We start from the raw sequence: 15,991 nt of genomic DNA on the forward strand, positions 1-15,991 counted from the left end.
TTGCCTTAATCGACGTCCATGGGGCCCTGGGAGTAGTTGTTGTTGGGGGTTAACTGCCTTGCTCAAGAGCAGAACGGCAGATTTTTCCAACTTGCCGGCGCAGGGATTCGAACCAGCAACCTTTTGGTTACTGGCCCAACGCTCTTAACTGCTAGGCTAGTGGTTGTGGTCCAGCATTCATTTTGTATATGTTATGAATTACAATTTGCAATTTGTACAATATTTTCCGAATTTGCAAAACGTATGATATATTACAAATTCCTAAAGTCAGGAAGGTGGCTAACGTTAGCTAGGCTAGGGGTTAAGGTTAGGGGAAGCTAACATACTAAGTAGTTGCAAAGTAGCAAAGAAATATTAAGTAGTTGCAAAGTTGCCAATTAGCTAAAATGCTACAGTTGTCCATGATGATTTGAAAACACAACCTTGGGTTGCTAGACGTTCACATTACACGCTCACCCATCGAGGCTGACCAACAACCTTACTTTCATTTTTGCTTTAAATAACCTTCTGTCTAACCATACCAAATGTACAATATCATACTAATTTGAGTGTCTTGGATTTACATTTACTATGTCTAGTCTATGAGACCAGGCTGGGAGGTCCAATGGGAATCATTTCTGCAAAAAGAGATCAATGGATTGTCACAGCATTAACAGTTAGATTGTTAAAACATTCCGACGAGGATGTGTTTGCGTGTCTATTTGCTGCACCATTTTGTATTTTCCTCAGCTGTGACCTTATTGTTGTGTTCACTCCTCCTGTATTTCTGACATTCAGCTATTTGTTCTTTTCTCTCTGTTTTCCACCCTCATTTATTTGACATCTTGCTGTGTTATCGCTCCTGTGTGCCTTGCACTCTGCTCCTTGACTCGGCGTCAGGGAGACAGATGAGGGAGTAAGGCTCAGGGGGAGTAACAGGGAAGGCAGAGCAGAGAAGGATTACTGAGGTGAAACTGCATCCAGGTCAGCATTTCTTTGCTACTCGTCTGGGGTGCTGTCCAGCTTTCATCATTTTGACGACAGAAAAAAACAAAGATGTGTGTGTGCGTGATAGTGTGTGCTTGTGTGTGAGTGTGTTAGGATGTGTCGGATTACTGCAGTAAAACCTTGGGCTCAATCCTGGAAGCCTACCTTCTCCTGTCTACGGTGCAATCGTTCCATAAAACATCAAGGCTCTGGCAACCTGCCTAACCCTCCTCATCAAACAGGGCTGAGAAGCAGTCCTCTCTCTCTCTCTGGTGACAAAAGACTGTACCCCCTGGAGGATTTACATTCCCAGAGGGCCGTGCTTCAGCACAATGTGGAACCAGCGATCCAAATGACCCTCTCCCACCTCTCTGAGCTCACAGAGGAGTCTGTGTGTGTGTGTGTGTGCGCATGAGTTAACCAACCAAATACATAAAATACAATGTAAAGTGCTTTGAGATCTTGTTAAAAGAGCTATACAAAATTGCAGGAAGTGTGTGACTCAGTAAATGTGTGAATGGGTCAAGAAGTAGAGTCAGAATGTATGGATATATTGACAGGTTGAATGATTCATCCCCTTGTTATTCTCTCCCTGTCTGTGTCAAAGACTAGCAAGTATGAGCGAATACCTTCTGACCGGCCGATCCATGTTCTTCTGTATGTAGATGGATGACTCAACGATTCCTATTTGTCATGGTGCTCAGCAGGGAAGGAAAGGGGTTCCAAAGCAAGCACGTCACTCAAGGACTGCTCTGTCTGTGTGTGTTGCTCCTGTTTCACCTGATTTCATCATCCCTTTCTCTACGCCTCCAATTAAGCCCCACACAGATTCTCTCGTTACACACTGACACATTTAGTCAGACACACAACTAGGCTAGACCTCCCTTCTGCTCATAGCTACCCTTCCCTCACAACATATTTATATCAAATCATAAACACAACAGCTGCCGACTTACAGAACAGACGGCTTTACAATTAATACACACGTCGATGGCAATTACACTGTTACGGAATTTCATAATAAAGGACAGGTTTGCCATCGTGCTTTTCATTGAAAGAAGGTAAACAAGCTGCTGCATCTTGAGAAAGACACACTCAACATGCAGGAGTCTGCCATGCATACGGGGTTTTACGGCACCTCAGTGGAAAGGGAAACAAACAAGAGAAAAACTGAAAATAACAATGATGATTTGAAAAGGAGAAATGAAAAGCGAGGGAGAGCAGTGGAGAATGGAGGGAAGCAGGGAATGCTCTGTGCCTGGAACAGGGCTTAGTGGATTAGCTCCGTCATGCGGCTACGAGGGGAAATAAGGGTTGTGTTGGCTGGATGAGGCCTGACTGCCAGGCTGAACACACACACACACACACACAGTCTGGACAGCACAGGCCTATGTGAGTACACTATCCTATTACGGTCTACCGCTAGGTAGAACACACACTGACTAACATGATACATATGTAAGACTATTGTCACACAATGTAGAGGTCTGTGGTGACCTTGCCTACAATAACGACACAGTCATGTAGTGTTGTTGTAGGCCATAGAACATGCCAGAATTCTCCATAAGGATGTGTGAGGTGAGCCATCTACAACCAAACAATGGAATAGCTCTGTACACCCTTGCACCGCTGACTCATTCTGCAACACACACACATACATTTGCATGCATGAACATGTGCACTCACACGATCCTTTCTTCTGGCACAAAATGTAACTATTCATTATTGTCAACCTTGAGAATCCCATAGCATTTCGAAGGCTTTTAGATTAGAGCACTGATGAGGATTTATTAAGCATTAACACCACTAGATGGCACCATTGCCCCTTTCTTTTTCATTTGATTTCCCATTCCTCAGCAGTCACCTGACCAGGACTACACTGACTGGGCTCTCCTCTCCTCAGGACTGCTTGAACACTTTATAAATGCAGCCTTCCTTCCTACCTTCCCTGAAGTCATCATGAATCTGAGATGATTGGTGGAAGTAATAAGGCAGCAGTTTGCTTTCACCTATTCAGTCACTTCTAGATCTGTGCTTACCTCAAGAGAACAAGGAAGGATGCATCTCTGAAGTATTGAACCAGGGCCATTGTCTACCTGTGAGAAGCTGTACCAAAGATGTTAAGATTGTTGATACAGGCTTTGACTGTACCACTGTCTCTAACTCAGGGCATCAGAGCTGTATATGTTGATGATCAACAGATAATACTTGTAGTTCAAAATATTCTCTGTTTCCTTCTACTTTGACCAAAGCTGGTTTGTCTGCCATCAACACTACCACACTACCATTGATCAGCAAGGTGGGCTTATTGGGAATGAACCAATCCAGGCCACAATACGAATGGTGCGAGGCAGTCTTCACCAACCAATCATTCAGTCAGCCAAAATGTTTGGTTGAGCCCAACACTTGTCTTCAATTGATCTGGTGATCCAGTCAATACTGTGACCTTCAAAACTGCAGATGAATATAAAAGTAAAAACAATAATGTGTAGGTATTAAAGATGTCCCTGGCGTTCTTTAGAGGGAAGTGATCAATAATTGAGGAAATGACTTACAACTGGGTTCTGTGCATTTTCCATTTCTGTCATTTTGATGTCTGCAATATGTTTTTTTTGCAATGGGCAAGATGTTTCACTGTATAGGAGTTACAAGTAAGCAACCTGAGGTTTGAGTCCTCCAGATAGCTGACACAGTGTTTTAATGACAGACAGAAAGAACAGACAACATTGCAGCACTATCAGAATCAGACTGGAATAACAAATACATGTGAATAGTATTTAATGAAGCACTATTTGCAATAAAATAATAATTTCTAAACACTGAAGTAAAAACACTTTAGGTGAATATTGCTCTCTATAAATATTGCTCTATATCATAACGACTGACTCAGATTGGCTGACAATCAAGGAGGAGGAGTTGGGGACAGTGATGGCGTACCCAATGGGATCACTTCTTCTTGCTGGCACTCTTGGCCTGCTTGCTGGGTTGCTGGGCGGCGTTCTTCTCTAGCTCCAGCTGCCTGGCGGCCTCCAGAGCCACCTCTTCCTCCTCCTGACGACGAAGCTCCGCCTCCAGTAGCCGGTTTCGGAACACCTCCCGGGCCGCCAGCACCTTCTGACGCTGCACTCCCAACGCCACCTGGACAGAGAGAGGGGGAAGGGGACAAAGAAGGTGGAAGAGAGAAGGACAGAGAGAAAGACAGAGAGACGATCAACTGATATCCTAGCCTCACGAGCTGCCTGATCTCGCGAGTTTCCACAAATGGCGAACCATTCATGTAAGCTCGCAAGATCAAGCGGCTCAGAAGGCTACTGATATCCTGTCCCTTTTCCTCTCAAAGTCATAACAGTATGATTCATAGTTTTATACAGTCTTTGCAGAGTTGTTCTGTTCTCTGTGTTGTGTGTACGTGTGTGTATGTGTGGTGTGCACATACCTGCGCGTTATATTATATGTACAACCCTGTTAACCCTGTGCTGACCTGAAGGCCGTCGTACATCTCCAGCTGGCGTCTCTTGAGCTCCTTCCTGTTAGCCTGCTCCTGCCTGCGGTGTTCCAGCACAGTGTCTCTGACCAACCTGAAGCCCTGGATCTGCTCTAAGCGCTCCCTCCGCTGGGCCTCCTCCATCACCTGGTCCTTCAAAACAGGAACCTCCCGCTGCCTCCTACACAGCAGAACACAGCATACCGGGCAACATGCTTAGTTAGGTAGAATATCTGGGGCCATATGTATCAAGCGTCTCAGAGTAGGAGTGCTGATTTAGCCTCAGTTTTGCCTTTTAGATCATCATGAAAAATTACATGGACAGAGGGGACCTGGGGCTGGATTCACAAAACATTACTTACGAAAAAACGTAAGAACTTTAAGGAAAAAAATAGGAAGTTCATAAGATAGTTCGTAAATGCAATTCCTCAAAATGTTCTTAGGAATTTGTAGTTTTCTTAGGAACTTCGTAAATATCTTTCTTAAGAACTTCATAAATATCTTATGTGGCATTGACATTAGTAACGTGCTTGAAACCAATAAATAAGCGTATGTGACAGGGATGATCGGATTTAGTTATTTCGTTATTTTTCACACATTATAGCCATCAGACTAGCTATATCAAAATCAAAAACGGATAACCAAGAAAAGAAACTGAAGTGAAGGTGGAGGAAATAGCAGCCAGGAAAAGGTTGCTGTTGGGGAGACTTGATAACTGCGGGGTCACCATAGAGACCAAAAGAAAGGATGGGCGAGAGTGGCCGAGTCTGTCTCTGCCGTCGGGGGTATGGCAAGGGACAGTGACGCCGTAAAAAAGAAGTGGTCCGACATCAAGTCGGCTGCTAAGAAGAAGGGAAATGAGAGACCATTCATGTAGACAAGCTGGAGGAGAAGGTGTCGTCCATCATAGAGATGGTGGTAGAGGGACTGCACGACCGGTAAGTTAGTTAGCTACGTTAGCTAGAATATTGTAATATATTGTTAATTACTAGCTAGCTAGGTAATGCATGTTTCATTTGTATTCTTACTGTATTTAAATATCCGGTAGCCAACTGTGTCTGTAGCGCAAGAAAACGTTCATGGTTACAAAAGTATCCATTCGTCTCAAGACAAGGGTTTAGCTGTCCTAAAGTTAAGCACATTTCCAAGAAGAAATCTTAAAGCATTATTTTCAAGAATCCCATTTCTTCTTCACTTTTTTCTTAGGAAGAAACTTAGGAAAAACCTTAAACATTTCCATTAACTTTATTTAGGAATAGAAACTTTGCTTAACTTTCTTTTTAAGACTATAGTTAAGGAAAACATGGCAGTTAAGAAGAAATATCTTCTTAAGAAGGTTTTGTGAATCCGGTCCCTGATCCTAGATCAGCACTCCTATTCTGAGACTGGTACATACGGCCCCACAATGGTCTATATGAAACAGACATATATGAAAGACATTGAAACAGAAAACATTTCCTTATCATAAGCATTTATCTGAAGTAAGACTATGATACAATTTGAATTTGAATACTAGAAAAATAGTAAAAAGTAGAGGGAGCAAGAGGGCCAAAGAGACAGTGGGGAGGACAAGTAGAAATAGGAATGCAAGGATTAGGAGAGGGAGTACAAGAATGATCAAAATGATAATCCGAGTACACATTCCCCTCCCCTCCATAGATGAACTCAAACTGCATATCATTGACCTTTCCTTGTCTCCTATCCTAGATCCTACAGCCCCTCCCAACACACACACACACACACACACACACACACACACACACACACACACACACACACACACACACACACACACACACACACACACACACACACACACACACACACACACACACACACACACACACACACCCACACCCTCTGTCCCTCCCTCCCTCTGAGATACCCATCTATCCTCATACTGTACGGAAGGATAGATGATGCACTAGGCTGGTGTATGATGAGATGTCAGAAATAGACTTTAGGATAGTGCTGCAGAGTCGAGGTGGCTGGTCAGGGCCAAGTATGACTGAGTGTAGTATGTCTCCTGGGGCCCGGGGAGGAGAGGTGAGGTGGGTGAGGTATTTAAAGGTAGATTAGAAAAGGCTAAATATGGCTGTCTATTTCCCATACACTGAGGGGGGGGGGGGGGGGGGGCGTGATGGGAGCTAATGGACTTAGGATGGTTAATGAACATCACCCTCTCTACCCTCTGAGTGTGCCTGTGTGTCTGGAAGAGTGTGTGTGTCTGGGTCTAGAAGTGAGTGTGTGTGTGTCTGCAATTGTGTGTTTGCAGGTGTGTGTGAATCAGGGTGAGTGTCTACAGCCATTAACCAGAGGAGCAGACGGCAGCACACACACACACACACACACACACATTGGAACAAAGGGGGTAAGCTGGGGAGGGGTGAAGAGAGGGGCACGTCTCACAGGAGTGGCGGGCTCATTGGAACCCCAAAATAGCTCCTTAATTAATAAACCCAAATATCATCCCATTTATCATGTAGAACCAGCAGAGAGTAGAGAGGTGAATGGGAGAGAGAGGAGAGGATAGAGGAGAGGAGAGGAGAGAGGAGGAGAGAGGAGATGAGAGGAGAGAACAGCGGAGATTTGTATAAACCTCTCCTACATTTGCAACATTGTTTCAATATTCAAATTCCATCTCCAGCTGTCCCATAGTGATTAACCTGTCCGGACGAGACAGACAGGCAGGCAGAGTGAGCACATTTTCTATGCAAGGTGAAATTGCGCCTCATTAGTTAATCGTTATGGATGTATCCAAATAAATGTCACTAGAAAACAGCTTAAACAAATACAAATGCAGCTACATTGTTGTTAGTCTGGCTGCACTGTTTGACGTAACTGTAAGTTAGCTGTAGTTGGCTAGCTAGCAAGCAAGGGATAAGAACGTTGCCAGTCAGTATGGCAATGGAACATTTAGAACGGACAACTGGATCACGTCCATAGATACAGAACAAAAAGACTGAACGACTGGGTCGCGTCTCTGACAACCGAACCGATAGAACGAACAACCAGCCGGCTTGGTTAGCAACCCTAGATTTGTATCGGGACTACATCTCGCGGAAGGATGAAAATAATCAAATAATCAAAATAAAGTTTTTAATGAAAATTTGTCAAGCATTATTTAAATATGTTGGTAACCAGTTGTATAAAAGTGATAATCCCCTCAAAGCCTGTGCATTTGGAAAGTATTCAGTCCCCTTGAGTTTTTCCACATTTTGTTACGTTACAGCTTTGTTTAAAAATGTATCAAATAGTTTTTTGCTCATAAATCTACACACAATACCTCATAACGACAAAGCAAAAAACGTTTTTTAGAAATTTTTGCAAATGTATTACAAATAAAAAACTGAAATATCACAGTTACATAAGTATTCAGTACTTTGTTGAAGCACCTTAGGCAGTGATTACAGCCTCGAGTCTTCTTGGGTATGACGCTACGAGCTTGACATCTGTATTTGGGGATTTCAGGCCAAAGAGTTCAATCTTGGTTTCATCAGACCAGAGAATCTTGTTTCTCATGGTCTGAGAGTCCTTTAGGTGCCTTTTGGCAAACTCCAAGTGGTCTGTCATTTGCCTTGTACTGAGGAGTGGCTTTCGTCTGGCCACCCTACCATAAAGGCCTGATTGGTTGAGTGCTGCAGAGATGGTTGTCCTTCTGGAAGGTTCTCCCATTTCCACATAGGAACTCTTTCAGAGTGACCATCGGGTTCTTGGTCACCTCCCTGACCAAGGCCCTTCTCCCCCGATTGCTCAGTTTGGCCAGGCAGCCAGCTCTAGGAAGAGTCTTCGTGGTTTCAAACTTCTTCCATTTAAGAATGATGGAGGCCACTGTGTTCTTGGGGACCTTCAATTCTGCCAAAATGTTTGGGTACCCTTCCCCAAATTTGTGCCTCGACACAATCCTGTCTCGGAGCTCTACGGACATTTCCCTCGACCTCATGGCTTGGTTTTAGCTCTGACATGCACTGTCAACTGTAGGACCTTATATAAACCAATATGTACCTTCACAAAACATGTCCAATCAATTGAATTTACCACAGGTGGACTCCAATCTAGTTGTAGAAACATCTCAAGGATGATCAATGGAAATAGGATGCACCTGAGCTCAATTTCAAGTCTCATAGCAAACGGTCTGAATACTTATGTAAATAAGGTATTTGTTTTTTATTTTTAATACATTTGCAAAAAATTCAAAAAACTGTTTTCGCTTTGTCATTATGTGGTATTGTGTGTAGACTGATGAGGGAAAACATTTACTTGATCCATTTTAGAATAAAGCTGCAACAAAACAAAATGTGGAAAAAGTCAAGGGGTCTGAAAACTTTCCGAATGCACTGTATTCAGCAGTACCAATATATCCTCCAAACAACGGCTTCGAGGGCATTATCACTTAAATAGAGGCGTGTAATCTTGTCATGCTGTTGTTTAAAGCTCTAAAGGAAGGCTGGGGTTGCAACCCCAGAGAGGACCAGAAAGAAAAGCTAGCGAGGCTAAACCTGCTGATGTATGGAGACTGGGAGGGCTGCTGAGTAGGCAGGCAGGCAGGCAGGAACAAACAAACAAAACACACACACACACACACACACACACACACTCTCTCTCTCAAGGAAGGAGAGCTAGTAGACAGAAGACAGTCTATCCACTATTGCCTTCAGCAGAGGAAAATGAAACAGTGTCTTCAACAAACACACTGAGTAATAGTGTCCAGGGCTCAGCTACAGATTGGAATTATCCCCCTCTCACCTTCTACCTCTGTGACTCTGGGTCTTTAAAATGTGTTTCTCTATACATGACAGAGTCCACAGAACAGCTGCATAAAACTCTATTGATTATAACCCACTATCTATGACAAGGAAGGATAAAATGTGAGGGTGCATTAGACACTGATCGCACGCACAACAGAGAGCCATGGTGCAGATGAAAACAGCTTGTCCAGTGACAGCAGGAAATGAGCCAGGCCTGTGTATCACCTCCAGACCCTGCAAAGAGGGACCTACACACTGGACTAGTCTGGGGTGGTGAGGGGACACATCACATTACTGTGGGTTACTGAGAGAGGAAACTAGGGTCATAGAGGGGACTGGAGATTAATGGGAGAAGAGGGCAGGACAGCTGGTTAAATGGCTTCAGTGGATTGTACTCTATGGGTCAGGGAGACCCCTTTCCCTCTTACCAAACTGGAAAAACATATCACCAAAAGCAGTAATGTAGAGAGAGAAGAGAGAGAGAGAGAGAGAGAGAGAGAGAGGAGGGAGGAATGGAGGAGAGTGAATTATACTGAGAGAGAGTGAGAGACCTGATGAAGGGGGTGTAGTCCATAGGTAAGTGGTGCTGGGAGGGATCTGGTTGGCTGAGGAGAGCCAGCTCCTGATTGGACAGACTCATATGAGCATCAGGGGACAGGGGGTGGATAGCTGCAGGAGAACCAGAAAAAGACACATCCCTAAACATACTGTTCATAACAGGTGACCATTCCTTTCATCAACTGTTCCACAAAATACTGTATAAAATGAAATACTCAGAGATGTGTCGGTGAGTTTGCAGAGTGTGGTACCTGGCTCTCCACTCTCTGTCCCATCAGTGGGTGTGTCTGCATTGGCCCCACGTAGGAGTTTGTTAATGAACTGTAGTCTGGACTGGAGGGCCTTAAACGCATTACAACATCCTCAATACTGTTACATATCTATTACTATTGATTAATACTCAATCACCATGTAATGAGAGAGAGAAACAAAAAAAGGAGCGAGATACTATAGAGTTTGTTCTACCTTGATACACCTGCCAGGCTCAGCGGTCTCCCAGGCCTGTTTCATAGCTCTGATTTCATCCAGTCTCTCTGTGTCCTTCCTCACCTCGATTACCTCCGCATCACACTGGTCACTCACCACACGCAGCGTCCAGTAAGGCTTCGACTGATCCAGGCTCTACAAAACACACACATGCACGCACACACATACACAAATAGCTTTCATAAGCTTCAGAGGGAGGTTACAGATATCTCCCAATATCTCTTTCTTATGGCGCTATAGCCAGCCAGTCTTGCATAAAGAGAGAAGAGACACAGTTCCAAGTCATGATGTATTCACCTGTCTATCTCATCCTCATTTCTCAGCTCATCTATTCACAAATCATATCCTCTCACCCTCTTTTAGCTCGTGCTGCATCAACGGTGCAGCAAAACGGATACGTCAAAATGGAAATTTAGTCAAGGAGAGCGCATTTAGAAAAATCTGCCTTTCAAATGGCATTGTCTTTAGTGGTTGTGACAAATAGACAGTGGAGAAAAGCAATTACAAAGGGAGCGGAGCATGGTCAGATCTACAGCTGTAGTTAGATCTATTAAAACAATACAGGGATGCCTCCCGTGTGGCGCAGCGGTTGAAGGCACTGCATCGCAGTGCTAGAGGCCTCACTACAGACCCGGATTCCCAGGCTGCAACCGGGAGACCCATGAGGCGGTGCACAATTGGCCCTACGTTGTCCGGGTTAGGGAACGGTTTGGCCGGCATGTCCTTATCCAATCGCGCTCTAGCGACTCCTTGCGGCGGGCCAGGTACATGCACACTGACTTCGGTCACCAGTTGTATGGTCTTTCCTCCGACACATTGGTACGGCTGGCTTCCGGGTTAAGCAAGAATTGTGTCAAGAAGCATTGCGGCTTGGCGGGGTCGTGTTTCGGAGGACGCAAAGCTCTCGACCTTCAGCTCTCCCGAGTCCGTACAGGAGTTGTAGCAATGGGACAAGACTAACTACCAATTGGATTTCACGAAAATTGAGGAGAAAAACAGGTAAAAAGTACACACACACACACACACACACACACACACACACACACACACACACACAGTACCAGTCAAAAGTTTGAACACACCTACCCATTCAAGGGTTTTTCTTTATTTTTACTATGTTCTACATTGTTGAATAATAGTGAAAATATCAAAACAATGAAATAACAATCATGTAGTAACCAAAAAAAGTGTTAAATCAAAATAGATTTCAGATTCTTCAAAGTAGCCACCATTTGCCTAGATGACAGCTTTGCACACTCTTGGCATTCTCTCAACCAGCGTCACCTGGAATGCTTTTCCAACAGTATTGAAGGAGTTCCAACATATACTGAGCACTTGTTGGCTGCTTTTCCTTCACTCTGCGGTCCAACTCATCCCAAACCATCTCAATGGGTTGAGGTCGGGTGATTGTGGAGGCCAGGTCATCTGATGCAGCACTCCATCACTCTCCTTCTTGGTCAAATAGCCCTTACACAGCCTGGAGGTGTGTTTTGGGTTATTTTCCTGTTAAAAACAAATAATAGTCCCACTAAGCGCAAACCAGATGGGATGGCGTATCGCTGTAGAATGCTGTGGTGGCCATGCTGGTTAAGTGTGCCTTGAATACTAAATAAATCACAGTGTCACCAGCAAAGCACCCCACAACATCACACCTCCTCCTCCTCTATGCTTCACAGTGGGAACCACACATGCGGAGAACATCCGTTCACCTACTCTGCATCTCACAGAGACACAGAGGTTGGAACCAAAAAAAAAAAGTGGACTCATCAGACCAAAGGACGGATCTCCACCGGTCTACCGGTGTTTCTTGGCACCAAGCAAGTCTCTTCTTCTTATTGGTGTCCTTTAGCAGTGGTTTCTTTGCTGCAATTCGACCATGAAGGCCTGATTCACACAGTCTCCTCTAAACAGTTGATGTTGAGATGTGTCTGTTACTTGAACTCTGTTAAGCCTTTATTTGGGCTGTAATTTCTGAGGATGGTAAATCTAATGAACTTATCCTCTGCAGTAGAGGTAACTCTGGGTCCTCCTTTCCTGTGGCAGTCCTCAGGATAGCCAGTTTCATAATATCTTTTTGATCTTTGCACTCCGGTATCTCTACTTGCACATCTATCACTCCAGTGTTTAATTGCTAAATTGTAATTATTTCGCCACTATGGCCTATTTATTGCCTTACCTCATTTGCACACACTGTATATAGACTTTTTTGATTGTGTTATTGACTGTATGTTTCTTTATTCCATGTGTAACTCTGTGTTGTTGTTTGTGTCGCAGTGCTTTGCTTTATCTTGGCCAGGTCGCAGTTGTAAATGAGAACATGTTCTCAACTAGCCTACCTGGTTAAATAAAGGTGAAATAAAAAAAATAAAAGAATAGCGCTTGATGGTTTTTGCGACTGCACTTGAAGAAACTTTCAGAGTTCTAGAAAATATCTGCATTGACTGATATTCATGTGTTAAAGTAATGATGGACTGTTGTTTCTCTTTGCTTATTTGAGCTGTTCTTGCCATAATATGGACTTGGTCTTTTACCAAATAAGGCTATCTTCTGAATACCAACCCTACCTTGTCACAACACAACTGATTGGCTCAAATGCATTAAGGAAAGAAATTCCACAAATTAACTTTTAACAAGGCGCACCTGTTAAATGAAATGCATTCCAGGTGACTACCTCATGATGCTGGTTGAGAGAATGCTAAGAGTGTACAAAGCTTTGAAGAATCTCAAATATATTTTGATTTGTTTAACACTTTTTTACTAACTCCGTAAATCCATGTGTTATTTCATAGTTTTGGTATCTTCACTATTATTCTACAATGTAGAAAATAGCAAAAATAAATAAAACCCTGGAATAACTAGGTATCTCCAAACGTTTGACTGGTACTGTATACCCAATACAGGGATTGAGATAATAGAATACACTTATTAGGTTAGTCAGAGGCTTTTATCCAAAGCTACAGGTAACACAACCATTTAGTAGATGCACAACTAATGCTTGAATCCTAAAGAAACAAAGGAACAACTAGGTTATTATCAAGTAATAGCCATATTTCGCTTTATAATGTCTATGTATTCAGCGTAGGGTATAATAATCAGTGGTGGTCAGCTGTCAGTTGGTGGTGTTACCTACCGTTTCCATCCTGGAGCCAGGCTTGGCTGGGGGTTTGTCCTTGTCCTTGTCACCTTTTCCCTTGCGACTGCCCTTGGGGGTGGATGACTTCTGGCCCTCGCTGCTCTGGGCTTCACCACTGACCGGAGTTGCCGGGTCGTCATGCTTCTCCCCGTGCACTATGACCAAGGACCAATGAGAAAAGAGGTCAACGATCAGATGGTCAGTAGCAGGACAGATACACGCACTGAACCTATCAATCAAATGAAATCAATCAAATGTATTTGTATAGCTCTTATTACAAATACATACAGTGGCTTGCGAAAGTATTCACCCTCCCTTGGCATTTTTCCCATTTTATTGCCTTACAACCTGGAATTAAAATAGATTTTTGGGGGGTTTGTATCATTTGATTTACACAACATGCCTACCACTTTGATGATGCAAACAATGTTGAAACAAACAAGAAATAAGACAAAAAAACAGAAACTTAAGCGTGCATAACTATTCACCCCCCAAAGTCAATCCTATGTAGATCCACCTTTCGCAGCTCTGTGGAGTGTACGGCCTAAAGTGGTCCTTTGGACAGATACTCCAATCTCTGCTGTGGAGCTTTGCAACTCCTTCAGGGTTATCTTTGGTCTCTTTGTTGCCTCTCTGATTAATGCCCTCCTTGCCTGGTCCATGAGTTTTGGTGGGCGGCCCTCTCTTGGCAGGTTTTTTATGGTGCCATATTCTTTCCATTTTTTAATAATGGATTTAATGGTGCTCCGTGGGATGTTCAAAGTTTGGATATTTTTTTATAACCCAACCCTGATCTGTACTTCTCCACAACTTTGTCCCTGACCTGTTTGGAGAGCTCATTGTTCTTCATGGTACCACTTGCTTGGTGGTGCCCCTTGCTTAGTGGTGTTGCAGACTCTGGGGCCTTTCAGAACAGCTGAGATCATGTGACACTTAGATGGCACACAGGTGGACTTTATTTAACTAATAATGTGACTTCTGAAGATAATTAGTTGCACCAGATCTTATTTAGGGGTGTCATAGCAGAGGGGGTGAATACATATGCACACACCATTTTCAGGTTTTTATTTTATCTTTTGAAACAAGTTATATTTTTCACTTCACCAATTTGGACTATTTTGTTTATGTCCATTTCATGAAATCCAAATAAAAATCAATTTAAATTGCAGGTTGTAATGCAACAAAATAGGAAAAATGCCAAGGGGATCAATACTTTTGCACTTAGCAATCCAAGCCTTATAGATACATTGGTATTCTAATAACTTCTTAGCCTTGATTAGAGATTATGTAAGAGTATTCTGTGCATTATTCTGTGAGAGTATTCTGCGCGTTATTCTGTGAATTATTCTGTGAGAGTAATCTGTGCATTGTGTATCTGACTTGTTTAGGTCTATATTCCTGTCAAGGTCTGATGCCTTCCTGCTGTTTACACAGTGGAATCACAACACATGGCAATGATCAAGCCATTCCAAACAAAATTTCCACAAGGGAATGCCATTTGTGCAATACCATAATTGCTTTGAAAAACGACCAACGTGCATTTCCAATTCTGCTTGACAGGGAATTAAATGAAAAGCAATTATCCAGCCATTAAAATTATGCAAAATTGTGTTTTTAATCCAAAAGTATTATGACCAATTTAGTCATTCGCATTAGTCCGTTCACACTCTATTGAGTAAAGATTAAGCGTACAACACAACACACGTCAGTGTGTGTTGGAGACAGAGTGCGTGCTAGATGGCACTGTTGCACAGTGTTGGCTACTACTACTGTAAATCAATGCAACGCTACTGCTGCTATTCTCCAAGTCCCCCTTTTCCAATAGAAATGCTTGATAATACCTCATTTTAATTGACAACCTGTCACATGTACTGAAGGGGTTGATAACTACAGAGCATGATGCTCACCACACCCAGCCATTATGATCACAACTCAACACCACCAATAACATCCCTATCCAGTAAAAAAAAACGCTGTTTTCACATTTAATAAAAGTCACTCTGTTTTGTCCATGTCACAGACAATAATATCAAGGAAGTGAAACCATGGCAATGGCTAGCAGTGCTGCGCCACAGACCTAGCTTGGAAATCGCCCTGTACTACAGCACATTCGGAAAGTATTCAGAACCCTTGTAAGGGGTGCGTACTGGCGGCAGAGAAGTCAGACGCAGGAGAGCAAAAACTGTATTTCCAACGGCGCAGTTTAATAATAAAAACCACCGGAAAACAGAACAATCAATAAATGGGTACAAAACCCGACGCACACCAGACATAACGTGCACAAGCACTTACAATAAACAATACCGGACAAGGACATGGGGGGAACAGAGGGTTAAATACGCAACATGTAATGATGGAATTGAAACCAGTGTGTGGGAAGACAAGACAAAACAAATGGAAAATGAAAGGTGGATCAGCGATGGCTAGAAGACCGGTGACGTCGACCGCCGAACGTCGCCCGAACAAGGAGAGGGACCGACTTCGGAGGAAGTCGTGACAACCCTTGACTTTTTCAACATTTTGTTAAGCTACAACCTTATTTTAAAATGGATTAAATAGTTTTATCCCCCCTTATCAATCTACACATAATACCCCAAAATGACAAATAAAAAAAAA

At 43.2% G+C, this 15,991-nt stretch overlaps 1 protein-coding gene across 5 annotated transcripts in view; it reads right to left on the reverse strand.

The window, feature by feature from the left end:
• Positions 1-3,627: 3,627 nt before the first annotated feature.
• Positions 3,628-15,991, reverse strand: part of adgb (androglobin) — a 111,913-nt gene continuing 99,549 nt past the window's right edge. For all 5 annotated transcript variants that reach the window (XM_029732969.1, XM_029732970.1, XM_029732968.1 and 2 more), the window contains 6 exons: positions 13,373-13,530; positions 10,222-10,377; positions 10,008-10,098; positions 9,750-9,867; positions 4,448-4,631; positions 3,628-4,104 (listed from right to left, as the gene is read on the reverse strand). In XM_029732969.1, the coding sequence (XP_029588829.1) occupies positions 3,913-4,104; positions 4,448-4,631; positions 9,750-9,867; positions 10,008-10,098; positions 10,222-10,377; positions 13,373-13,530 (899 nt within the window). In that variant the 3' untranslated portion in view covers positions 3,628-3,912. The remainder of the gene's footprint in view (positions 4,105-4,447; positions 4,632-9,749; positions 9,868-10,007; positions 10,099-10,221; positions 10,378-13,372; positions 13,531-15,991) is intronic.

This window comes from Salmo trutta, chromosome 35 (genome assembly GCF_901001165.1).
Source record: "Salmo trutta chromosome 35, fSalTru1.1, whole genome shotgun sequence".
Lineage (NCBI taxonomy): Eukaryota > Metazoa > Chordata > Actinopteri > Salmoniformes > Salmonidae > Salmo > Salmo trutta.